This window comes from Diadema setosum, chromosome 12 (genome assembly GCF_964275005.1).
Source record: "Diadema setosum chromosome 12, eeDiaSeto1, whole genome shotgun sequence".
Classification (NCBI taxonomy): domain Eukaryota; kingdom Metazoa; phylum Echinodermata; class Echinoidea; order Diadematoida; family Diadematidae; genus Diadema; species Diadema setosum.
The window spans coordinates 11,311,779-11,339,586 of record NC_092696.1 but is presented as its reverse complement, the minus strand read 5'-3'; the positions used below and the strand labels follow the sequence as shown (position 1 = coordinate 11,339,586).

The 27,808-nt window shown below is 36.8% G+C and overlaps 2 protein-coding genes across 2 annotated transcripts; both read left to right on the top strand.

Annotated features, from left to right (window-relative positions):
* The first annotated feature begins 17,671 nt into the window (after positions 1-17,671).
* Positions 17,672-20,933, top strand: LOC140235716 (uncharacterized). Its single transcript, XM_072315728.1, has 6 exons — positions 17,672-17,702; positions 18,278-18,436; positions 18,954-19,301; positions 19,779-19,937; positions 20,251-20,349; positions 20,815-20,933. Exons 1-6 carry the CDS (start codon positions 17,672-17,674, stop codon positions 20,931-20,933), a joined length of 915 nt encoding a protein of 304 aa, XP_072171829.1.
* Positions 20,828-25,664, top strand: LOC140235684 (uncharacterized). The gene is made up of 7 exons (XM_072315705.1): positions 20,828-20,913; positions 21,381-21,509; positions 22,322-22,453; positions 23,475-23,668; positions 24,272-24,325; positions 24,390-24,551; positions 25,536-25,664. The coding sequence occupies exons 2-7, from the start codon at positions 21,383-21,385 to the stop codon at positions 25,662-25,664; spliced, it is 798 nt and encodes a 265-aa protein (XP_072171806.1). The 5' UTR covers positions 20,828-20,913; positions 21,381-21,382.
* The last annotated feature ends 2,144 nt before the right edge of the window (positions 25,665-27,808 follow it).

Genomic DNA, 27,808 nt, shown 5'->3' with positions numbered 1-27,808 from the left:
AATTTAGAAAACAAATCAGTTAACAAATTTTTGAGTGGGCGGAAGTGTTTGCACGTATTGCACAACGTACATGTGACAAAGAAGCAATAAAATTAATTAATAACATACCTATGATGATGCGCTATGGCATCCGGAATAATAATGCTTCCGAAAGCACCTTCAACTCGGCACAATTAATAGGGGATGAAGCTAACTCTTCCACAATCCAAGAAAATGTCATTGTTTCTAAACTGATGATAACTTTATATCAGATGGACATGATTTTTCTTTTCATTGACATTAAATACAAAGGGCTCAAAATAGCCCATCTGAATATCTGTAGCTTATTTCCTAAGTTAGATGACATTGAGAAAAGATGTCAAACCATCTATTTGACACTATGACTATTTCCTAAAAAACATTTGGATGAGACTATTACTGATGGATAGGGATATTCACTTTAGAGAAGGATTCGAAACCGTCAAGGGGGGGGGGGGTCGCAATTTACTTAAGTGTTACTTTTATGTGTAATCGTAATTTGGATTTTGTGCAAGGTGACATCGAAAATATATGGGTGGAAGTAAGATTATAACACAGAAACCCATTGATGATTGGTGTGTTTTCTTTCCAGATGTGTACTTATAAGAGATAACCGGTATTCAAAATTTGTAACATGATCCTATCATCAGGATAGTAGGATATTTTAAAACATTCAATCAGTATCACGTTACGTTGTAACTGGTGTGTGTTTTGGCACAGATTTTTGCCTACTGTTCATGAGCAAAGTCAGCGCTTAAACATTCACAACAAAGAGCAATTACCTGCATAAAATAAAGAGTATGCCCATGAAAACGGGCAAGGCAGCGGCACACAGAGTTTGCCCACGGAAAACAAGTATGTAACTCCTTTTTTCTTTTCCTGTTTGGATATCATTTTCAGGTGTGTGCTTAGACTCGAGTTCAAACTACGCTCTGACCGAGCCGCTCTCAATATCGCAAGTTATTTCCCCATACTCAATTAAGTCCTTTTCTTTTTCTCATACCTTCACCTGTATTTGAAACATTATGGTGTTATACTGTGTAAATTCCTCGTGATGTCAGTCAACCTTTCTCCATGGATTGAATTGCTCATGACTGTGTTTGCACTGTGTACACAAAACTCTTTAGGCTACATTGTGACACCCAAGGTAGTGTAATACACATGTGCTGACTGTGTACGTGACACATACTGTGGAACGCTTCATCACCTCAGTACGTAATTTCATGGATGTTAATGGTAGATTGGTTATTGTTTCTACTGATTACAAGAGATAACAGGTACTTGAAAAAAAAGAATTGTAACATGATGCTATCATGCTATTATGCTAAGATAAAGCTCATTTTGATTAATATTTCTGTGTTGCTGTTCATTCAAACCGAACGAGCCACTCTCAATATTGCAAAGTTACGAAGAATATATATTTTTTTCCTTTTCATTTGATTTTCTCACGTTGAGACTAATTTCTTCTCAGACGTGCTATGAATGTACGACCGCTCTGTATTAAGGTTGACTTATCAATGATTTATTATGATAGTCTGCCAAAGATTTGGAAGCCCATATTTCCCCGTACTCAATTGTTGTTGTTTTTTTTCTCATCCTTTCAACTTATTTGAAGCATAAAATGGTTGAACAGAGATTTTCAGTTTTGAAATTGACCCATGGACCAAAATGCTCAATGCTGTGTTATACTGTGTAAATTCCCTACGATTAACAGTCTGTAAATTGTCTGTGAATTCTTCGTGATGTCAGTCTGTAATTTCTCCATGGATTGAATTGTGCACTAAGCTGACGTTTATGCTACTTGTGACACCCAGGTGTAATAGGCATGATGACTGTGTATGTCATACATACCAATGCATACCCTCACCTCAGTACGAAATTTTATGGATGCTGATAGTAGATTGGACATTGGACATTGTTTCTCCTTTAATACAAGAAATAACCGGTATTTAAAATTTGTAATATGATGTTATTGATAGGAAAGTAGGATTTCTAAAACATTCAATCAGTATTATGTTACGTTGTAACTTGTATGTGTGTTGGCGCAGATCTTGCCTACTTTTCATGGGCAAAGACAGCGCTAATACATTCACAACACAAAGCAGTTGTCAGCATATGATAAAGAGTTTATCTACGAAAACGGGCAGGGCAGCTGCACACAGAGTTTGTCCACGGAAAATAAGACTTAGTAGGTAATTCTTTTTTCCCATTCTCCCTATTAGAATATCATTTTCAGGTGTGTGCTTAGACTCGAGCTCAAACCACGCTCACTTGCTAAGATGAACCTCATTTGATTAATACACTTGCGTTGTTGTTCTTCACTCAACTGAACGAACCACCCTTAATACCACAAGTTATGAAGCCCTTTAATGTTTTATTTTTCTTATTCCTTCATCTGTTTGTGAAATAGTATGATGGTAGAGAGTTGAGTAATGAATTTAAACACAAACTATAAATAATATAAAAGTGTTTAATTGATTTATCGTCTGTTGGGAGTGGGTGGGGCGTTGGATTGTCTTGAACACTATGAGTTTTATGACAGCTTAGCGCCCTTGTCGTTCTCAACGGGCGATATTAAAGGGTCATTGTTTTACTCATTTGTATAGTATTTACTTAGGCAGGAATAATGTACATTCTTTATGATTTACAGTCTGTAACTTCCCTTTGGATTGAAAAACACATGCCTTAATGTCTGTGTTATATTGGGTCAATTGTTTATAATGCCAGTCTGAAATTTCTTCTTGGATTGTATCACCCATGACCGCGTTTTACTGTACACAAAGCTGTTTACGCTACTATAGTGACACCAAAATGTAATTCACAGGTGATGACTGTAAATGTCATACATACCAGTGCATTTCTTTAACTCAGTATGAAATTTCACAGACGCTCATGGTAAATTGGACATTGTCTGTCCTGTCTGTCCTTATCACTAGAGCCAAGCGGGAGTCAAAATTTCGTAACATGACGTTTTATAACAGGATAGTAGGATGATTTAAAACATACGTGTTTATACGGTGTACACAGAGCTGCATATTATGGTACTTGTGACACCTAGGTGTAATGCATAGGTAATGTTTGTGTTCTATTGTTTCATTAATGCAGTCCGAAGCGTGGCGCCTCCCTGTCACGTGGTTGTTTGTTGGCGCCTTTATTGAGGTACTGCTTGGCGGTCTCCTGCCTCATCGGCGGGGCGTGGCAGAGGGCGCCATGCTGGTGGTTACTGACCTACGTTTCCCTATACAATTAACTCACTTTTTCTCATTCCTTCATCTGCGCGTTTATACTGTGTACACAAAGCTGAATATGCTATATTTGCGACACCAAAGTGTAATACACAGGTGATGATTGCGTTCTACTGTTTCATTGTATATTGCAGTCCGAAGCATGGCGCCTCCCCGTCACGTGGTTGTTTGTTGGCGCCTTCATTGAGGTACTGCTTGGCGATCCCTTGCTTCATCGGCGGGGCGTGGCAGGGGGCGCCATGCTAGTGGTTATTGACCGTTCGCGCTGTGACCATACGATGGCGGGCATTCACCCATTCGCATTTAACCAGTGTTGTATCTATGTCATCCCATGTACATAAAGTTGTGAATGTTAATCATTCAATTCAAGATGTCTGCATCTGGTATAGGAGAGGTGTTTTATTTTTTTTCCCCTTTTTTTTCTATCACTCTCTGAAAATGGTTAATGTAATACTCAGTTATGTCAAGGAACATTTTACCAAGTTTTTTTTTCTTTTTCCTTCTGTAACCTAATTTCTTAACTGGTGTATTCTAATTCCTATTATATAGTAGAGCAAGGCTGAAGACGCTCTTAGATAATTGTTAATACGTTATTCTGTAATATATGTGGTACCTCGTGTATGGGATTAATGTTACATTGACTCTGTTTCCAACTAAGATGTAGCATTTTCTTTCTTTTTAGTCTCGTACATCACAGACATTCAAGATGTCAAAATCCCCTGTGCTGCACTCGACAGGACGGGCGCCCTCGTGGATACAAGCAATGGCAATTACGCTCACCCTGTACTACTCAATCCAATAGACACTGCATTCAATTCAATTACTGATGATGATTTTTTCGATACGGTAGGACGTTCTTTGGCAGAAAGAGAAGTAAATATTGATCAAAATAATATGTTTTTCGATAACTGTGTTTCAGATAGTTTTAATACATCGTCGAAAGAATTTCATTATGACTTTGATATAGAAAACCAATTGCAAAGCCCATCTTCGGAATATCTTACTCTCAACCAGTTTAATAATGTTGTCAAGGAATATGATCACACCATTTTTTCACTCATACATCTTAATATTAGGAGTATTAATAAACATTTTGAAGAACTGAGGTTACTTTTAGATGATCCCATCAGGAAAAAAATTTCGATAATAGGTTTAACCGAAACCTGGCTTTCCAATGATTTAAGTCTTCCTTTCGCCCTCGACGGATATGATTTTGTAGTTAATAACAGGCAAATAAGGGCGGGTGGGGGCGTTGCTTTATATGTTTCACAAAAGAATGATTATATAGTTCGTGATGAGCTCAACTGTATGACTGAAGTTATTGAAACTCTTTTTATTGAAATTACAGTCCCTGGCAGTAGAAATATAATCATAGGTGTAATGTATAGATCACCCAGTGCAAATATGAAATCATTTCTGGAATATTTTGCGAATTTAATGAAGGATCCAGTTTTTATTCATAAAAAAATGTTTCGTAATGGGAGATTTTAATATAGATTTATTGAAACAAAATACAATCTCACAAGATTTTATGGAAATATTTCTATCTGCTTCTTTCTTACCTTTGATATCTAAGCCCACGCGTATAGTTAATGAATCCGCTTCCCTTATTGATAATATTTTTTCTAATATTCTGCCTTCTCCTGATTCTCTTATATTACTTTCAGATATTACAGATCACTTCCCCATTTCGACTAGTTTCTTTTTAAATGATATTATTGATAATAAATCTAGTTCTTTATCTAGACGAAGAATTACACATGAAAACGTAGCCAGTCTGGGTGCTAGTTTAGATAGGACAGACTGGTCGTCTATTTTTGACTCAAATGATGTGAATTTGTCATTTGAATATTTTATGCATATTTTTACTCAACTCTTGGACATTCATATTCCAAAGCGAAGAGAAAAGTCATCCAACTATTAAAAGGTACCCAGGTTACCTTAGATTTCTAAGTCACTTTTGCGTTCAATAAATAGAAAGAACAATTTATATTATAAATTTAAAATGAAACCTACTGAGCAATCAAAACTGAAATATACTAGTTATAAAAATACTTTGACGAAAAATATACGTATTGAAAAGAAAAAATATTATACTAAGCAGTTACAATTTTATAAGCATGATATGCAAAATACATGGAAAGTTTTAAAGCAAGCAATGAATATATCAAATAACAAGTCGAATATTACCAAAATTAGATCTGATGATAAGATTCATGAAGATCCTCATTATATTTGTAATATTCTAAATAATCATTTTTTTTTCCATTGGGGAAAATCTTGCAAGCAAAATTCCATCTTCAAATAAACATTTTTCTGAATTTTTAGGTCCACCAAATTTAAACTCAATGTTTTTTAGCCCAACATATAGTCAGGAGATAATCAATATTGTTTCTGATTTTCGTTCCAAAAAAAGTGCTGGACACGATGACATCAGTAATTTTCTGCTGAAGGGGGTAATATCTTCAATTGCGGATCCTTTATCTCATATATTCAATTTATCTCTTTTTTATGGTATTGTTCCTGAAAGTATGAAAATAGCAAAAGTTATTCCTTTGTTTAAAAAAGGTGACAAATTAGATGTTAATAATTATAGACCAATTTCTTTGTTATGTACACTGTCCAAAATTCTTGAAAAAATTGTTTACAAAAGAACTCTTACTTTTTTGAAATTCAATAATATACTCTCAAATATTCAGTTTGGTTTTAGAGAAAAACATAGCACCTCACATGCATTATTGAGTTTTGTAGAAAAAGTAGCACATGCTATCGACAAATCCTCACATCTCATAGGTTTGTTCCTGGACTTCTCCAAGGCCTTCGACACCATTAATCATGATATTTTACTTAATAAATTGCAACATTACGGAGTCCGTGGGAAGGCCTTGGAGTTGTTCAGGAGCTACCTCTTGAACAGGAAGCAATATGTCTCTTTAAATGGTTGCAATTCACAAATGTTAAATGTTAAATGTGGGGTCCCACAGTTAAGTTTATTAGGTCCGCTTCTGTTTCTTATTTATATAAATGATTTCTGTAAATCATCAGATATTCTTTCTTTCATTCTCTTTGCGGATGATTCAAATTTGTTTTTTTCGCATAATAATCCTTTTAACCTAGTAAAGACACTAAATTTTGAATTAGAAAAAGTTGCTCAATGGATAAAAGCTAATAAATTATCTCTCAATCTTCAAAAAACAAAATATATGCTTTTCAGCAACTCCATTGAGGCACTACCTGCTGATATTATTTTTGATGGCACACCGCTGGAAAATGTTTCTTATATTAAATTTCTGGGAATAACAGTTGATAATAAGCTTTCATGGAAATTTCATATTGATAGTATATGTAAGATTATTTCTCGAAACATCGGTATAATCAACAAGATTAAATTTTGTCTTCCTTTGTCATCCCTGCTTACATTATATTCATCCGTCATATTGCCTTATTTAAATTACGGTATTCTTGTATGGGGAAATACATATCAAACTCTTTTGGATAAATTACTTCTGCTACAAAAGAAGTCACTGCGCATTATATGTCACACTGCATATTTGTCTCATACTGATCCGTTATTTTTTGAAAATAAAATATTTAAAATTAAAGATTTGTATTTGTTTAATTTAGGACAATTTATGTATAATTACAATAAAAATAATCTTCCATATATATTTGAATCAATGTTTTCAAAAAATCAATCTGTTCATAATTATCCTACAAGGCAATCGAACGAATTTCATTTACCATTTTTTAGGACCTTGCTGGCTCAGCAAACCTTCATCTACGAGGGGCCTAAGTATTGGAACTCACTTCCCAACGACATAATAACAGCACAAACTTTGAATTCTTTTAAAAACAAATTAAATTTTTTTTTCTGTTGAAATCTTATGATATACAACCAAATTAGGTTCGGTTTCATTCTCTCAATCAAGTCGTTTGTTTGTTTGTTTGTTTGTTTTTACAAGTATTAAGTTATCACACAGAAATCATCTTTTAAGGAAAACAATCTGTCTAACATAAGTTTACCTCAGATATTTCTTTTATTGTACCAGTAACAGTGAGTCTATTCTCTTTCTCTTTTTTTATATCCGTTCCTATGCATTTATACCGGCATATGCACCCAATCAATCGCAATTTCAAACCAGGGAGCGTTGTATTGTTTTGTTATTGCATTTTCATAATGAAGTACAGTATGCTTGTGTCCACGATGGCGCGTGTTGTACCATAGTCTCATTTCCCCCCTTTTTTGTTCGTTTTTTTTCTTCTTCTTTTTTTTCCCCCCTTCCCAAGTTAATTTCATGTCAGTTGACATTGGTTGTGTCAGTTGACATTCATGTCAGTTGACATTGACTTTGTGTACGTATTTTTAGAGGGTCCCATACCCTACAAGCTTTGCTTTTTAAGTGGGACCCTCCATTTCCATTCTAATCTTTGTATTAGGTATATACCTTAGAAACGAAATTCTGTTGTTATTCGTGACCACTTGTACGTTTTCTTTGAAATTGTTATAAATTTGTTCTGTAAATGTATTGTATATATTTTTTTCTGTTTATTCAATGGAAATGGAAATAAAATTGAATTGAATTGAATTGAAAAAGATATCGAAATTGAAACAACCACCAATCAAAATCAATGTTTCCAATGTATCAATGAAGCAGGTTAACAGTGATATCTATTTGGGAATCTGGCTAGACCAGCACGTGACTTGCCATATCATGTGAAGTACATCTCAAGTAAAATTGTTTCTAGGCTGCATGGCCCTACTGCGCAGAGTCAGAAAGCACCTTACCATGAGTAGTGCGAAACTGCTCGCCAATTCTCTTATTCTCGCTTATCATGACTATTGCAGTATCGCATGGAGCGAACCCTGCAAAGGACACTGAAGGAACAAATGATGTCCTGATTAATTATGCAGTATAAGGACATGGCAAGAATTGTCCTTAAAACAAACTGGGGGCATCCCACGAGACCGACACCCACGAGTCATACGGTCCACGAGACCGACATCAATAATAGGTCCATGAGTCATACAGCCCACGAGTTATACGGCTCAGGAGTCATACAGCCCATGAGTTCGACACAACGCACAAAAGGCTCATGAGACCGACACTAAGCAAACATAGCCCACGAGACCGACACTAAGCAATAAAGGCTCATGAGACCGACACTAAGCAAAGAAAGCCCACGAGATCGACAGTAGGCAAAAAAGGCCCACGAGACCGACACTAAGCTAAAAAGGCTCACGAGACCGACACTAAGCAAAGAAAGCTCACGAGACCGACAGTAGGCAAAGAAGGCCCACGAGACCGACAGGATAAACAGCGCCATCTACATGTCAATCACCTGTACAGGGTGTTCCATGAACGGAAAAATAACATACTGGCGGTTGTAATTTGTAAATTTTAATGAACGACATCAAACATGTATTTCTACATACTTCTGGTGGGGGGGGGGGGGCAAGTGTGGGAGCGACATTGTTATCAAGTAGAAAAATAGAATTGTATTCTTCATGCCCCCCCCCCCCAAAAAAAAAATAAAAAATAAAAAAATAGGAGAATTAGTATTCTTCATCCCCCACAAAAAAGACCAAAAAAAAAAAACAACAACAAACAAACAAACAAAACAACCCACAAATGAATTAAAAAGAGGGCAAGAACGATGTACGGATTAGTTTTAAAGCTTTGATAATGCCACCGTGCTATTTTAATAGGCTTTCCCAGTTTTTAGCTAGAAGATGGTGAGGATATAATTTTTACCTCTTCTCTTTCCCGATTCACTAGTTACTTATTCTATTCTAGATTTTCTACCCTCCTGCATGGAAGTTTTGCAGTAAGATCTATTTGTAATTTTCTCTGTAACTGTAATGTAATGCTACTGATTAAAACGTTTTATATCGCAGGGATTCACCTCAATTTGTGGCTTGTGTTATTCTCCTCCAAACAGTACATTTTTTCGTGAAATACAATAGCTGTTTTCATGGATGCATCTAATTTTTCCGAATCCCTTACTCTACCTTAATAGACGATTACGTTATTTTTATTTCTAATTAATACTAATTCAACACCCTCGCAGGTTTACTGTGGAAAGATCTGTTACACACTTTTACTGTACTTTGTTCATTTTTTTCACAAATAAACACCCATGCAAACACAATTAAAGATCCTGATCATTTCGGGGGGAGGGGGGGGGGGGGGGCAACTGATGGGGTTACACCCTGCCGGAGATGGCAACTCTTCTTCATCTCTCATATCTTCCTATGCTAAGTATCAGGACACCCTATTCAATTTATTGGTCTATAGGTGGCGCTGTTCATCCTGTCGGTCTCGTGGGCCTTCTTTGCTTAGTGTCGGTCTCGTGAACCTCTTTTGCGTAATGTCGGTCTCGTGAGCCTTGTATGCGTAGCGTCGGTCTCGTGGACCTTTTAAGTGTAGTGTCGGTCTCGTGGGCTTTGTTTGCTTACTGTCGGTCTCGTGAGCCTTTTGTGCGTAGTGTCGGTCTGGGCTTAGTTTACTTGATGTCGAACTCGTGGGCTTTATTTACTCAGTGTCGAACTCGTGGGCTGTATAACTGGTGGGCTGTATGACTTGTGAGCTGTATGACTCGTGGGCTGTATGACTTGTGAGCTGTATAACTTGTGGGCTGTATGACTCGTGGGTGTCGGTCTCGTGACTTGCACCCAACAAACTACCTCCGAAAATGTTTTGTACCTTGAAATGGATTTATATGAAAAAAGATGGGAGTTCTAGAAAAGCAGACTAATGTTTGATTTCATTTGTGTGACTTTTTGTTTTGTTCTGTTTTTTGTTTGGTTTCATTGTTGACTTTTTATTTCAAAGCACATATAACAAAAGACTACATACATTTAGAAAATAACATTAAACGACGCATAAGCTTAGCATACTGTCTTAAAAAATTAATTCAAAGTACATACATTAAGAACATGCAGTATTCGATGTATAAGACGTATAGCATAATATCACGAAAAAGGTTCAAAAGGAAATCGTGAAAATAACAGGTGTAAATTATCTAAATGAGTATTGATTGTTCATTCAGAATATGTCATGTCGTTACGATAAACGAAATTTAGAAAGAACAAATAAAGAAAGGGAAGACAAATAGAGGGGGAAACTAAAACATAGTTATAATTTTATTTGTTTTCAAAGGGAATTATCAATCCGCACTCATGGATATAGAACACGAAGTTCCAAGAATTACGGTGTTGTCATTCCAAGAGTAAAAACAGAATGTGGGTAAACACGCCCTTTCAGTTGACGGTGCTCTGCTGTGGAATAGTCTGCCATACCCAGTGCGAAATGCCCAGAGCAAGAACGCATTTTATTTGTGTGTGCTCATAAACACCAGTATAAAGCACCATTTTTATTATAAATGCAATTATTATTATATTTATTATTATTATTATTATTATCATTATTATTATTATCATCATTATTATTATTTTCATCACAATTAATCATTATTAGTTTGTTTTCAGTATCTGAATAGGCGTTCTGGGTATTTTATTGATTGATTTATTATTATAACAATTATTATTTTTTTTTTTTTGGGGGGGGGGGGGGCGGAGGCATGTCTTTGGGTATGAGAAGGAATTGGCAGCCATTTTCCGTAATGGTTTAGTAATATGATAAAAGGCATAATTTTACCATTTGCACATAAAGCAAAACAACAGCATTAGTGCTCTAAAATAGTGCTGAAGTGTGAGTTAGGGATAGAAAAAACCACTGTAAAAATTTGAATTCTTATATAATCGATAAGTACACAAAGTGTGAACAATAGATATAATGTGCATGTTTCCAAACTAAAAGGTCTACAGTTATGATTTGTTGAAAAAAATACTGACATCTCATTATTATTTTAGGCTTCGTTGTGAAAATGCTATTATTATGGTAGGATGTTTTGCGATACAACAGCCTACACCTGTGCATCAAAGGTGATATCTTGATTTTTTTTTTTTAATCACTACTCCAAAATGTAAACAGGAGCATTAAGTGCAAATACATGCATCAATGTTTACATAGTGTTAGGCCAAGACAAAAAGAAAACTGTCATTTTGTTCGGAGGGAAAATGTCGGCGCAATCTACACGCACACATCCTCATCTCATAATGAGAACCTATAGGTCAAAATCTTAAACTGGATGTATGATTATAAAGACTAAATCAAGTTGGCTCGACTTTGATGAGAATAACTTAGTCTACAAAGACGACAAATGGCGTAATTTCAGACAAAAGCTGAACAATGATTCTTTTTATCAATTCTAACTATGGCACTGGACTACTTGCAACTCTGAAATGAAAATCTACCTTGAATTTTAAACAATATTAAATCAATGCGATTTGATGAGTGCGTGTATAAGAAAGGAAAAAAAAATATCTATAATTGAATAAAAAATGTATGAAGATTTTTGAAAGAGCAATACTACTTTAAAGAACAAAAGACCTATAATGCTGACGAGCCATTAGTGTATACCTTGGATGAATTTCATGGATGGGAATGACGCAAAATAACACAAAGTCACAATCTAGTAGAAAAAAGTGCTCTAAGGATTGAAGTCCAATACTATAGACTCCAAATACTTGCATGCAATGACTAGCAGCAGCGGAATATGAACCACTTAAAGTTGTATCGAATAGGAAAGTTGATGGGTTTGTCAGAAACAGAACAAAACAAAGGAAAGAAAAAATAGGCATCAAACCAAGCTTGGTTGGGGAGGGGGGTAATCATCAGAAATCAGAACGTTTTATTTATTGATTGTTTGCATGGTTCATCCCCCTTTCTCTCTCCCTCTCTCTATTTCTCTGTCTGTCTCTCTCCCACTCTCTCCCTTCTGACCCAAACTATGCACAAATTAATAGTCGTCATAATTATCCCTTTGCTCTTGCACTACGTGCATGTTAAAAAATAGCCCAAGGCCTTGGTGAGTGTAAAAGGCAAAGTGAATAAAAGTGTTTTTCACCAATTTCCACCTGGGATGAACAAGCAGACCATTATACCGGAATACGAAAATGCTCTGGCTGCTGATATCATTCTGGAAGCTCTGGGCTTTGATCTATGGCGCTTGTATCGTTCATTACCGGGATTAATGCTAAAATATTAATAGTGCCCACAGTTCCGTGAAGTGCTGCAGTTAGCTGTCAATGATATTAAATCCGTTGCATTTTGTGTATCTCATTTATGAATTTGAGAACGATTTAAAGTAAACTACTGAGTCTATTATATTCATTCAACTTTGTTCTGACTGCTTAAGAATTGGTTTAGAACAAAATAAGAACTAATCGACTTATATTCTTAATGCAAATCGGCAGGAGGGTTGAACAGTTTTCACGATCGGGGGAGGGGATAAAACTTGGCAGATAATAATGTGCGAGGGAGCGGAACCATCGATGGATAGAGGGTATGGGAGTTGGGTATCCTCCTTCCCACATGAGGGACATTTTCCATTTTCAGACCTGAAATTTAGCGATGTGACGCGCACATTTAGTGTTATGATTATAATTTGTTCTTACAAAATAATTAGGAAAAAATACTCACAGAAATGTGAATTTCTATAAATCGTGGTGTCTGAGCTTTTGTTCCCCGTGTACCTCATCCATTAGTTTTCATAAGTGTATAGAAGTTAACAGGGGTAGGGGATAGAGGCCTTGGATGGAGCTTTTGTAATTTTACAAATAAAATAGAACGATCAGATGCACAATTCGATGGAATATTAGGAAAATTGTTAGTCTTCAAAGTGTACCAAGTCTATGTCTATAGTATCGAAAAAGGAGAGGGTCGAAGGGGGATGAAACAGGCCTACCACCTTCCACTGCAGGGCTATTAGATCTTTAGAAGTGAAATTCTACGATCTGGCGCTTTCGTGTGATATTCGGAAATTTGTATCAGAGAAGTGTGATAAGTGTGTCATCTACGAGGGAGACCAATCGAGGGAAGAATATGGGAGAAGTATCTCCCTTCCACATTATGGACCTTTTGTATTTTTGTGATAGTAATTCAACAATCTGGTGCACAGTTTTTGGTGTATTCAATTTGAAAATTTTTGTCAATCTCAGAAGTGTTGCAGTAGTCAATAAATCAACCAAGCGAGGGAAGGGTGTGCAAAGAGGAATCCCCCTCTCACATGGGGTAGCTTTTCCATTTCTATGACTGGAATTCAATGATGTGGCGCACATTATATTTGGTGGAATATTCGAAGATTTTTCAATCTCAGTGTATTTAATTTATGGAAGGTATAAGGGACCTAACCCGGGGGGGGGGGGATAGAGGTGGGGGTTGTTGAAGAGGGTTTCCCCCTCCAATGGGAGGGAGATTTTGCATAGGGAGTTTTTCTTTGAAATGAAGTTCAAAAAACTGAAATTCAACGATCTGCTGGGCCCCGTTTCATAAAACTTGTTATCACTAACAACTTCCACATTTGTGTAACAAATTTGCTCTCAGCCAATAAGATGCAAGGATTTCAGTAGATTGTAAGAACTATCACAAAATGATTCATTCTTGCACCTTTTAAGGGTGCAAAGTGATGTCACACTGGTGGCTCCCTATGGGTGTTATCTTGCACCCTCAAGAAATGGGTGCAAAAGTGGCACCACGCGCAAGGGTATAACCTTGCACCCTGTGGGTGCACCTTTGCATCTTCAGAGAGGGTGCAACGTTGCATCTTTCATTGACGGTGCATTCTTGTTCCCTTGGATGCATCTTTGCACCCACACGATTTGGCGTTAGGTTGCACCTTTTCTTGGGGTGCAATCGTTTGCCCTTTACGTTACGGCACAACTTCGTACCCCGACAAAGTGTGCTATCTTGCACCTTTTTTTGAGGGTGCAATCTTGGTAATTGAACTTTTGGAGCAACTTTGGCTTAGGGTGCAATCTTGGAACTTTGGGTGTTGCTTTGTACCCGCAAAAAGTTTCAAACCTGGACCATTGGGATCAACTTTGACTCCTTCGTTTGGGTGCAAAGAAGCACCCGAAGTTTCAAGATTGTACCATCTCTTGAGGGTGCAATTTTGTGCCTTATATATAATATGTATAATGTTGCACCTATGTGGTGCTTATTTGATCCATGACTGCTGCAAAATTGCTTCTTTAAAGGAGCCAGTCAGTGTCACTGTCTACTCCTTTAGAGGCGCAATATTGCCCAGTAACCTCAAGTGCACCTTGAAATTACTGGGCAATATTGCGTCTCTAAAGGAACAGGCAGTGACACTGATTGGCTCCTTTAAAGAAGCAATTTTCCAGCAGTCATGGATCAAATAAGCACCACATATTTGCAACATTATACCTATAAGGTATATATACTTAGCATCACATAACCGGGTACAATTTAGTTTTTTAACTACTTTAAACCTTGAATGGTGCGAACTGATGTAAGCCTTTTTGCTCAGTATATCAAACTTATGTTGTTGTTGCACTCTGCAAAGTAAATAGGATTGGTGTAATTTGGATCCTGTGAATCATGAAATGTGTGTGTGTGTGGAATTTGTCAGTTTTGAAAATGTCAATGTAGAAGTTAACTTAGTTGTGTTTGAATGATATACTGAAACCAAATATTTACCCAATTACCTTTCCAATAAGGTGAGCACCATCACTATCTATCAAACAAATACTCTAGGCAAGAGTAGTTATCTGCATGAAGGAAGAGGTAAAAATATGATATGCAGTTGTCTGGATACGTTTTATTCAAAGCGTTCTTGAATGCGTACTTATTCACATAATCTATAAGAATAAGTTATGCTTCTTACCAGTACGTAAAGCCTCAAATACAAAAGCATGCTACTTACATTTCTAAAGTATGCACCATATCTTAAAAAAAATGTAAGAGGAGTTAACAAGTTGTTTGTATGCATTTAAACGAATAGGCCTACATATCGTCGGCTCAATGGAAAAAGGGGTTAACGCACCTTCGGGCTCAAATTTTCCAAGAAAATAAAAATTTGTCATTCGAAAGCAGATGGCATGAGCTACATTTTCATATCAACAGATATGTCAAATTCGATCTAATTTTGTAAAAAATCCCAAAAGAAAAAGGCGACAACGTGCCGTATGCACGTCTTTGTGGTAGCAAAAAGGGGTTAACGTGAACGCGCTCTTTCGCTTCTCTTGCCTAAAGCATGGTACGAGAAGCATAAAGGGGTTATCGTTCATGCACAACCACATAACGCTTTCTCGTAATTTCGCTTGCAACGCGTCCTGACAAGTGAAAAGGCGTTATCGTCGCGATCGTTCTAACTGTACTGACGCGCGCGCGCGCGCCGCCTGAGATGAGCTAGCGCATTGGCTGCATGCTCAATATGCCATATACATGTATGCATAATGGGTACGGTTAGTACAATGTACGCAGAGTGTACCGGTATTAAAATTGACTTCAATATGATATCATTAATTGCATTGGACTGCTGAATTGAAGGACGTCAACTATCTCATACTCCGTAGATCTACTCGTGATCGACGACGAACGTCAGAGTTCAGACGAATCGGAAAAATGGTAAGGATAAACCTTAGTAGATCTAGATCGATCTAAGGGCCAAATCGTGAAATCAGCCACCACTCACCTCGCTCGTGCGCTCGCTCCGTATACAAAGTCGATGGGAGAGGATAACGGGCAACAGCACTGACGAAATAAACGGCAGTGAATGGACTGGGGACTTATTTCACGATAATGCCGATCTAATTAAGTTAGGCCCTAGACGACTTTATGTTAACACTATTTTAATTGCTGTTGGATCTAACGTTAGATGTTGTTTTTTTGTAGAATTAGCAGCATGATTCTCATAGGATTACTTACAATTTAGATTTGCTGGACCTCGATCTAGATCTAAGTTAGTAAGTAGTTAGATAGACCTAGACTATAATCTAGTCTGAGACTAAAGTTAGATCTGGTCTAGGTCTATAATTTTAATATTATAGAATATAGATATGTAGGGCCTATAGGAGTGCCTAGATATGTATAGACCCTAGATCTAGATGTATCTACATCTAGTACTAGTTTGGGCGCTAATTTAGTTTCGTATCCATGCTCATAAAATATGTTCTCCCGAGTAGAATTTTACGAAATTTCTAGACCTAACATTTAGAGGCTCGACTCTAGACCTAACACTAGTGGTTAGATCTAGATCTAAATAAGTTACACTCGCAGGAAATGTTCTCAAACATCTTTAAGTCAGTCTTCCAAATTTGAGCGAGATCGGATCACGGGTAGGGTCGATATCGGCTTCGAAGTCCTACATTGTCACGTCACTCGCACAGCCCAATTCATTATTTTGTGTAAAATCTAGATCTAGGCCTAGGTAATATTTCTAGATTCTAACGTTAGAGAGGCAAAATCGTGTTTCCGGCCCCATTACTTGAATCGATCATCGCGATATAAGAGACAGATTCACGGCCTAGGGTTAGGAAGATCGCGATAAGGAGGCAGACTCACGGCCTAGGTAGGGTTGGGGAAATCCTGATATACATGTAGGAGACTGATTCAAGGCCGAGGGTTAAGGAAATCGCGACATATAGATAGGTTAGGTTTAGGGTTATATAAAAGATGCACGGTGGATATCAGCCCCACCAATGTGGTAACAGCGCACAAACGCCGTTTGGTGGGGTCGTAAACACGAGTAGATCTATAATACTGTGCTCACCAGCCCCACTGCCGTATAAATCCTGTAGCTGTAGTCTGTACAATTCACATCTGTTGGTTCTGAGCGCGAGTAATTTGATATAGAGAGTTATGATCGATCAGCATGTAAGGTCCCATATCATATGTATTGTAGTGATGGGACCTATTTCATGAGTAGATTGATCTATGCCTCTACTAGAGACTTGACAAGTAGACTCGTCTATCGCTAGCTATCTCGCGATACACAAAATACCGACTGTGGCTAAGTCAGTGGCTGTGCGAGCGATGACTCGTCGCAAGAATAGCCACTACCTCAATGATATGCTAAGTCTTTAGATCTACTGTAGTTTGAGTTTGTCTAGATCTCTATCTAGACGTGGAACACCATTCTATTTTTCTAAAAAAACGTCATTTGCATTGCATAAACCCATCCATTTGTCCATTTGCATTTAACAAAACAAAAAATGACACTGGAGTGGACCGTAAGTACGTACTAACAGCACAAAAATATACAATTTTTTGGACAGCCATTATGACTGAATTTCATACCGTTTTCAGTATTCACGCTGCGTACATGACATGTCCAGCTGCCCTGAAAACTACCCTCTTTACTTGACCTTTTGGACAACCCTTATACCATTTTCAGATTTACAGTGGGCTCGTGAATTCCATATAAAATATCAAATATGTAAATCTTCTGTATCTGTATCCTCTTAAATCATTTTAGGACATCATTTAACTGTTACTGGAAGCCTCACACTGGAGTCACAGTACAATCATATAGACGTGAGCATGGAAGGGCCTCTGGAGAACAAGTCTGATGGTAAGGGTGAAAATGCCATTTAAAATTGATCCATCGTTTGTTGCCGGATATATTCAATTTCAAATGTTATATGACATTTCCATGTCATGATGTATAAGAATGCTATTCGCTCCGTCTTTTAATTTGTAATAATTTTGTAATATTTATAACATTTGTGATGTACTTTAGTATGCAGCTAAGTGGCTAAATGTAATTTAAAGTTATACGGAATATCTATGTGTTTATTCCTTGGCATGAATGCAGATTAATATCTATTAATTTTAGAGCAAATAACTGAAATGAAGTTTGGCAGAAACTATTAACCCAATTACCGTACTCTAAAAGTACTCAAATACTTGTATGTTTCACTCATCCAGTTCACCCTGGACCTGAAACTGACTTGTTGATGTATGTTGAATGGAAAAGTAATAAATCCCGCTATTTTTACTTGCACATTCTCAAGTCTTCCTGAGCATAATCATAATAAAGGACTAGAGCTTGGTGAAACCTATCAAACTGCTTGTATTATAACTTGCTGAGAGAAAACATTCTAAATATTGCCAGTGTTTTTAGTGATTTATTGCATATTCTTTCAGAAATGAACCACACAGCCCAGCCCAGCCAACTTTTCGAAGGCCCACTTAAGGAACCTTGTACTACCGATGCCAAGAATGAATCAGTGCTTCATCGTGGTGACAAAGACGACAGCAGTGACGACGACGATGACTTGCCCCTAGCAGTATTGATTAAGCCAGGTATGTACAGAAAAAACCCCAGCTACGGTAAAGTGGTAGAGAGTAACGTGTTTGTAAATTCCCTCTTAAAAAAAAAAAAAAAATCATTGACAGATATGCAATTCCATTTTTAAATTACCTAGCTTAATTCTTCAAGGTATGTTGATTACAACGAATTGCAGGATTGGAGTCGATCTGGTCAATTAAAATTTAATGTATAAATAAACATAGCCAACTTCCGTAATGCTGATGAGTTGCCCTTTGGTAGAATTTACTAAACAGGGTGTGTAATATACATAAATTAGCACTTATGTAGAGATACGTGAGCGTGAAATTGAAAGTTCATTTAATCTACATTATCAGGGACAAGTTCATTATACCATTGTTACTGCATATTCTAAAGTCTTCCTGAGCATGATTAAAATAAAGGACTAGAGCTTGGTCAAACCTGTCGAACTGCTTGTATTATAATTTGCTGAAACAAAACATTCTAAAAATTGCCAGTGTGTTTTTAGTGATTTGTTGCATACTCTTTCAGGAAAGAACCACATAACCCAGCCCAGACAACATGGTAGTGACAAAGACGTCAGTGGTGACAGTGGTGTTCACCCTGGACCTGAAACTGACCTCTTGATGTATGTGGAATGGAAAAGAGATAAATCCCGCAATGTCGTCAAACTGAGTGAGGTGAAATGTATCGGACTTCCTCTACCAGGGAATACAATAGAAATGAAATGTGGTAAAAGGAGGAAGGACATCTGGAAGGCGACAATTATAGACACTGAGGAAATTTATGATGATGACTGCAGTGATGATGAAGCCCCAAGTACCAGCTCCTACATCGAAAAAGAAGAGGAGTCTCCTCGTGCTAATTCAACCCAACAAGGTTTGTAATGATTTGTGCGAGATTGTATTGGGGCATCCCATATCAACCAATGTATTTCTTTAAAATGATAGGATAACGAAAACAAAGGATTCAATATTAATGGAACTAATCTCAGTCACCTTCGGTGTGTTGATGTGATTGTCATGATTTGAAATACAACTAGCTGAGACTGAGATGTTGTCACAGCTTGATAAGGAGAGTAAAGTGAGTATTACAATTAATATGTTCAAAACAAAAGTCATCAGCCAGTGTTAAGTAAAGATAATATTTGAAATGGTAGAACAAGAAATTTAATAAGAATCCAAAAAAGTTGATTGTTAAAACCAGAATTGTATAGTTCGAACAATAACATGTGTAAGGACCGAGTGCAATAATTTCCTGAACAATTAGAACACGTATGGTCTGTGTACCTTGGTTAACGTTGTGCTACTCTGCCAATATTTACTTACACACTTCTCTTCTGATATACTCTTTCAGAAATGAACCACACAGCCCAGCCCAGACAACTTTTCGAAGGCCCACTTAAGGAACTTTCTACTACCGATGCCAAGAATGAATCAGTGCTTCATCGTGGTGACAAAGACGACAGCAGTGACGACAACGATGACTTGCCCCTAGCAGTATTGATTAAGCCAGGTATATACAGAAAAAAACCCAGCTACGGTAAAGTGGTAGAGAGTAACGTGCTTGTAATTTCCCTCTTAAAAAAAAAAAAAAAAAAAAAAAAATCATTGACAGATATTCAATTCCATTTTTACAACTCTACATTATCAGGGACAAGTTCATTATACTATTTTGACTGCATATTCTGAAGTTCTTCCAGAGCATAATTATGATAAAGGACTAGAGCTTGGTCAAACCTATCGAACTGCTTCTATTATGATTTGCTGGAAGAAAACATTCTAAAAATTGCCATTATTTTCGAGTGATTTGTTGCATACTCTTTCAGGAAAGAACCACATAACCCAGCCCAGACAACATGGTAGTGACAAAGACGACAGTGGTGACGACGACGACGACTTGCCCCTAGCAGAATTGATTAAGCCAGGTATGGAAAGGAAAATTTAAAATAAAAATTAAAACACATTGCACTATACCAATTTGTAATTGCCTAGCTTAATTCTTCCATGGATGTTGATCACAACAAAGTGCAGGTCTGGATTTGAGTCATTCTGGTCAATGAAATATGATAAAAATGAACATAACCAACTACCGTAATGCTGACGAGCTGCCCTCGGCAGAATTGACTGAACAAAGTGTGTTTATATAAATATAAATTAGCACACACATAAATTTAAATGAGCGTGAGAATTTATCTGCATTATTTAAAATACTTTTAGGGACAGGTTCATTATAGTATTCTACTGCGTATTCTAAAGTCTTCCTGAGCATAATTATGATAAAAGACTAGAGCTTGGTCAAACCTATCGAACTGCTTCTATTATGATTTGCTGGAAGAAAACATTCTAAAAATTGCCATTGTTTTCGAGTGATTTGTTGCATACTCTTTCAGGAAAGAACCACATAACCCAGCCCAGACAACATGGTAGTGACAAAGACGACAGTGGTGACGACGACGACGACTTGCCCCTAGCAGAATTGATTAAGCCAGGTATGGAAAGGAAAATTTAAAATAAAAATTAAAACACATTGCACTATACCAATTTGTAATTGCCTAGCTTAATTCTTCCATGGATGTTGATCACAACAAAGTGCAGGTCTGGATTTGAGTCATTCTGGTCAATGAAATATGATAAAAATGAACATAACCAACTACCGTAATGCTGACGAGCTGCCCTTGGCAGAATTGACTGAACAAAGTGTGTTTATATAAATATAAATTAGCACACACATAAATTTAAATGAGCGTGAGAATTTATCTGCATTATTTAAAATACTTTTAGGGACAGGTTCATTATAGTATTCTACTGCGTATTCTAAAGTCTTCCTGTGACATAATTATAATAGATAACAAATGACTAGCACTTGGTCAAACCTATCCAATTGCTTGTATTATAATATACTTAAGAGGAAACATGAACTAAATGCTAGAGTTTTCTGTAACATTTTTTTTTTAAGGAATGGATGACATTAACCAGGCCACTGAGCCCATGCAACTTTCTGAAGACTCAATTGAGAAATCAGTGGAAACAGCCAATGACAAGGATGATGGAGATGAGTCACCTCTACCAGAATTGACCCCAAAAGGTACTCAATTAAGATTAAGAAATGTTAACCAACATATAACTTGCGAATAGCCTGAATGAGAGATTAAGAGTGGATATACGATGTTAAGAAATTATTATTGACAGAAGCACAACCGTTTCACAAGCATATGCCAGAGTTCCGGGAATGAGATAAATGTAAATGGCTTGAATTCAACTTGTCAGGCTGCTTGAATAGAAATTATATATCTATTTCATTTACAAATAGGCCTGTATGACAGTATATGTCTTGACAAGAAAATATAATTGACACAAGTTCGGGTAATTCATCTACAATTTTGTTAGATTCCATTTATGAGGATCCATTCGATGTCAAATCTGCAAACCCTAGTGATATAAATGTGATTATTGTATGGAGTCTGGAAACTGAATTAAGGAGTAAGATAGCCAAGCAGACATGATAAAGAATTCATGTATACGTTCTTACAGTTGGAATAAATATCACATGGTTATGATATCACCAACAAAATATTGTTCACATTTTGAAAGACAATGAAAGGAAATAAGTGGCACATGTAATTTTTCGATGGCTACCCCTTTTGTCTGGGGAAAGGGGCTTTCACAATTGGTTGTGCGATCGCTATTGCCATTATTTCTTGATAGTATACTTTGTACAGGATCGCAAGCAATCGCAAGCGATCACATGACCGATTGTGAAAGCCCCTTAATTGGCAGCAGTGCGTATGATAACAAATTGCTAGCACTTCGTGAAACCTATCCAATTGCTTTTATCATAATTTGTTGAAAAGGAAACATGAACTAAATGCTAGAGTTTTCTGTAACATTTTTTTAAAGGAATGGACCACATTTACCAGGCCACTGAGCCCATGCAATTTTCTGGAGACTCTATTGAGGAAGCGGTGGGAACAGATACTAATGACGAGGATGGTGGAGATGAGTCATCTCTACCAGAATTGACCCCAAAAGGTACTCAATTAAGATTAAGAATTGTCAACCAACATATACTTTGCGAATAGCCTGAATGAAAGATCAATAGTGGATATATATAAGAAATTATTATTGGCAGAACGCACAGCCGTTTTATGGGCATGTGCCAGAGTTTATGGGAATTAGAGAAATGTAAATGGCTTGAATTTAACTGGTCAGGTTGCTTGAATAGAAATTATATATTATTGCATTTACAAATGGGACTGTATGACAGTATGTGTCTTAAAAGAAAACAAAATCGACACAAGTTCGGGTAATTCATTTACAATTTTGTTAAATTCCATTTATGACCATCCATTCGATGTCAAGTCTGCAAACCCTAGTGAAATAAAATTATTATTGTATGCAGTCCGGAAACTGAATTAAGGAGCAGGATAGCAAAGCAGACACGATACAGAATTCCTGTATACGTTCTTACAGTTGAAATAAATATCACATGGTTATAATATCAACAACAAAATCTTATTAAAATTTTGGAAGTGAATTAATATGAATAAGTGGCATATGTCATTTTCCAGTGCTACCCCATTTTTCTTGGTAACGACGGTGGGGTATTATTTGTGTGAAATATAATTTTATGTATTACTTAAGCCATGAGTTGGTAACAGTTAGTTAAAACAATGTTGGCTGTCACATTCTACGTAATTACCTAATTCATGGTCATAAGGGAATATTGATTTGAAAGTGTAAGATAAAACAACATACAAGTCCTCTCTAACATATCGGGCGAAGAGGTTATAATTTCATTAGTGTGAAAACATGAAAATGAATCTGTTGTCGAAGACTTGAAGTAAGCCATCTCCAAAATGGAAATGAGCCACGCCCCCTTAAAACACAAGTGAGCAATAAGGCAACTGACATTTTATAATGTGTTTGGAATCATTCAAAGTAATTAGTTGTTTTACTAAAAAGATGCATTTGATCAATTGAATGGAAATATAAATGAAAAGTTAAAGTGATTGGAATTCGGCAACGAGTGTTAACTTGTTTTCCATTTTAGGTACTTTCTTGGATATAAGTCAAGCATTTCCTGAGTCGTTGTATGAACTGCAACAGGGCCTGCCTATGTTCTGTTGTAATAGAGGATGTACTCGTGAAGTTTACCAGGAATGTACGACATGTTGGAAGCTGATCTGCTATGAACATTTTGTCGCAAAGGATCCTTGCAGTTGTCACGATGGCAAAGCTTGGGAGGTAAGAGTTAGCACGTTAAGTCTAAGCTTTAATTTAAAAATATCAAAAAGAAACTAAATACTAACAGTTCACCAATAATTCCGCGTGAGGTTTCACATACTTGACATAGTAGACAGACCTTGACATACTATTGTTATTTTCATGAACTTCTCATAAAAAAATATTGTCATGGTGACTTACAGTAAGCTTGGAGCTCGTTATTCAATATACACATGCATACATGAACTTGAATGTGAAAAACATTGCCAGTCAATATTTATTCTAATTCTTCAGAGACTGTACCACAACATATGATTATTTCTAATGTTTCTATGTTGTAATCAAAATCAAACAAAAACTTAAGTCAATGGAAATGAACTAATATTTTTAATATTGATTTCTTCTTGCGAACAAACTAATGCAGTTAGCATAAGAACTAAACAAGAAATCTTCAACACTTCGTTCACATGTAAACGGAAATAGTGTCGGAATTGAAACCAGATATGTTTTGATGCATTGTGGGTGACTCGTACTAATTATAGATAATTAAAATTACGTTTAGTTCTTTATGAGAATTAAATTTCTGTTTGATTCTGATATATATATATAATTATATATATGTAGGATGTTACAGACTTCGAGCGAGAGCGAAGCGACCGTGAGCAGCAAGATCCAGAGGTCTCACTTAACCATGCAGACTTCGAGCGAAGAGCGAAGCGACCGTGAGCAGCAAGATCCGGAGGTCTCACTTAACCATGCAGACTTCGAGCGAGAGCGAAGCGACCGTGAGCAGCAAGATCCGGAGGTCTCACTTAACCATGCAGACTTCGAGCGAGAGCGAAGCGACCGTGAGCAGCCAGACCCGGAGGTCTCACTTAACCTTGATGATGCTGAACAGCAGAAGGTAATACGGATTTTTTTCTTCTCTTTCAAATAAAAATCAGTGTGACAACAAGCAATCACACAATTAAAGACATATCGTCCTTTTTGCAGATCAGCAGAAAACCATCCAAACATCTGTAAACCCTAGAGCATGGTGGGCAAGTTGTATATTCAAAATGTGAAATAGTTAAATCATGTAAAATTCAAATAATGCACGTAAACAGTGCATGATAGATAGTCTTGCTCAGACACTTGGAAGTTTTGTTTGTTGAAATAATAGTTATCTGTGTGTAATCTAAATTACAAAACACATTATGAACATAATGTAATATAGAAGACATTATTTAATGTTTTGTAAAAAGTAATTAAAAAGGACTGTGTCAGAGACTAATATATTTTTTCGAGGTTCGAAAAAATGAATTCAAATTATAACGGTAGTTTGTACTTCACAAATGAAGACCCTACAGGTCTAAAAACTACACAAAGGTTTTTGTAACAGTGTCTTCTTCATTATATACCTTATTGTTTTACACCAATTGTATACACAAATTCAATGCAAAAGGGACATAATGTCTTTAAGGCTCTCCTTATCAATAAGTCCTCTAAATCACAAACTTATTAAAACAATCATATCAATTGTGCTTGTACTAGCATTTTGCTTATTTCTCCTGATGGCATAACGGCAATTGACTAAGCTCCTTCAAATTTAGCCAGGCAGAACGATAGCAGCCTCTTCCCGTGCTTTGAATAAAAGCGATATTTTTTATTCTTAATTCATAGATTTGTGAATTTATAACATAGTTCCCTGAAGACAGCATGGGCTTTCAGTTAAAACTATTAACATGTCATCACAGGCACCTTCAAAGCTTTTGAAAGGCTAATGAAAACTTTGCTAAAAATTTAACCCCCTTTTTGTATTCTCTGTTTCTTTTTGTTTTACTGAGTCCACTTAGATATTCAGATAATGCTCTTACGTTGGCTTCTTGTCTCCATATATCACTCGAAGGATGAAATAAATGAGACGGAGCAAGATCAAGGTGACCGTGACTCCCTCGAGCATCAAGAGGGTCAGCATACCCAACATGAAGATAACATGCACGAGGTTCAAGACAGTCAGTCTGAGGTGATTATATGATATAAAAGGTGTCATGAATTATGATAATATGAGCAGTATTTCAACAACAAAAATCTCTGTCAAATCATTATCTACACTTAGTAACTGCTTATTTCGGAAAGTGTGATTGGCTCTTCATACACAGGTTATGTACTGTAGTTCAATTACAGACTTGCAATAGCTTACAATCAAGTCCATTGCAAACGCGCCAGAAATTTAGTTTCTAAATTCTAAATTCCAAAATTCGCTACAACTTGGGGCACACAAGGATCAGACTGGTTCCACTGTATGGAATAATCTCCTTTTAGTTAAATAAACTTTGCTCTTCATCAGAGTCCTTTAAAAGTAGTTTAAAACTCACTTCTTTAATGCTACCTTTTGATTACCCATGCCTTGTATTAATAATTTACTTTCTATCTTACTCTTCTATTTTCGCGTGGAGCATTCTACAGAGTGGATTTGCCGCATTACAAATCTCATCAATCATTATTATCATTATTACTTACTGTTGCAGAATTTTAGGGAAACTAATATGAGAACTGCCTCGTGCCGTTTTTTCGACCTCTAATTTACGTCTGTAAACTCGCTGAAAAACGCATACGTTTTTAGACGCTAAACGGTTCAGTGTAGGACAGTACCTTTGTATTCACGAAACATGGCCCATATCTAATACAGTGCACTCCCGTTATAACGAACACGGTTATAACGAAATTCCGGTTACAACGAAATAAAATTTAGGGCCGCAACATTATCAACTCTATGTATTTTTACTGTTTATTCATTCGGTTATAACGAAATTTCGTTATAACGAAAGAAAACTGCCGGTCCCGAGGACTTCGTTATAACGGGAGTCCACTGTATTGACTTTTCACTTGCATATTGACATGTTTCTGTGGATTATTTTTGAACCTTCAGTATATTCCCACTTTTTTACAATAAACTTATGAAACAAATTTCCTTTTTACATTCTGTGTGCTACTTGTAGCAAGGAGAAAGAAAGAGTTAATCATATGTTATTTTCTATTTCAGAAACGTGGGAGGAAGAGAAAACGGAATCCAGAAGAATGGAAGAAAAGACAGCAGTCAAGAAAACGTAATCGGGGAGAGGAATATGTTGTACGTAATAAAACAATCCCTGCCAGAAAGATAGGAAAGAAGTGTAACACAAAATGTCCCCATAAGTGCTTCTCTAAGTTCTCTGATGAAGACAGGAAAACATTGTTCGAGGATTACTGGAAAACGGGCTCCTACACCCGTCAGCGAGATTTTATTCATCACCATATTTCTCGGTCCAAAGCAATACCTAGAAAAAAGAGAAAAAGTCAGAAGCGAGTGCGTCACGTGTACAAATACCATCTCCCGCTCACATCACAAAGGGAACGAGTGTGCAAACATTTCTTTCTCAGTACTTTGGGAATTGGTTCCAAGCTTATTGAGTATACATTGAAGAAGTATGAAGGCCCGTTTGCACGAGAAGACAGGAGGGGAAAGTTACCGTCAGTGAACAAAACTTCAGAAGAAGATGTTAAAAAAGTATGTGAACACATTGATTCATTTCCTGTTGTTGAATCACATTACTGTCGTGCGTCTTCAAAAAGGAAATATCTGGACCCTTCTTTAAGCGTTTCCAAGATGTACGCAATGTACGAATCCTCTGTATCGAAACCAGTTTCCTTCGCAGTGTATAGAAACATTTTCAATTCCCAATATAATTTGGGATTTCATCATCCGAAAAAAGATGAATGTAACACATGTGCTTCATTCAATAATTCAACTCCGGAAGAAAGGGAAGTTAAAGAGCAGAACTACAAGAAACACATTGCTGAAAAGGAAAGTGCAAGAGAAGAGAAACAAAGAGACAAGGAACGAGCAAAGATCGATCCAATCTTTAGCTCCTTTACTTTTGATCTTCAACAGGTCTTGACTACACCCTATGGCCAGACATCTTCGTTCTATTACAAGCGGAAGATGTCTACGTATAATTTCACTGTATACAACCAGGCTACTGCATGTGGAAATTGCTTTGTCTGGCATGAGACTACAGCGAAGCGGGGAGCATGTGAGATTGGCTCATGCCTCTTAAAGTTCATGCAGTCACTTGATCCTGATACCACACACATAAGTTTCTTTTCTGACTGCTGTGGAGGCCAGAATCGGAACAGAAT

Bases quoted from the DNA above. Each gene is read 5' to 3' on its own strand.
- LOC140235716 (XM_072315728.1), top strand. From the start codon at position 17,672: ATGGAAGGGCCTCTGGAGAACAAGTCTGATG. The intron at 19,302-19,778 runs GTTTGTAATGAT...ATACTCTTTCAG, and splicing joins TGCTAATTCAACCCAACAAG to AAATGAACCACACAGCCCAG. The intron at 20,350-20,814 runs GTATGGAAAGGA...ATACTCTTTCAG, and splicing joins AGCAGAATTGATTAAGCCAG to GAAAGAACCACATAACCCAG.
- LOC140235684 (XM_072315705.1), top strand. From the start codon at position 21,383: ATGGATGACATTAACCAGGCCACTGAGCCCATGCAACTTTCTGAAGAC. The intron at 21,510-22,321 runs GTACTCAATTAA...ATTTTTTTAAAG, and splicing joins ACCAGAATTGACCCCAAAAG to GAATGGACCACATTTACCAG. The intron at 23,669-24,271 runs GTAAGAGTTAGC...ATATATATGTAG, and splicing joins ACGATGGCAAAGCTTGGGAG to GATGTTACAGACTTCGAGCG.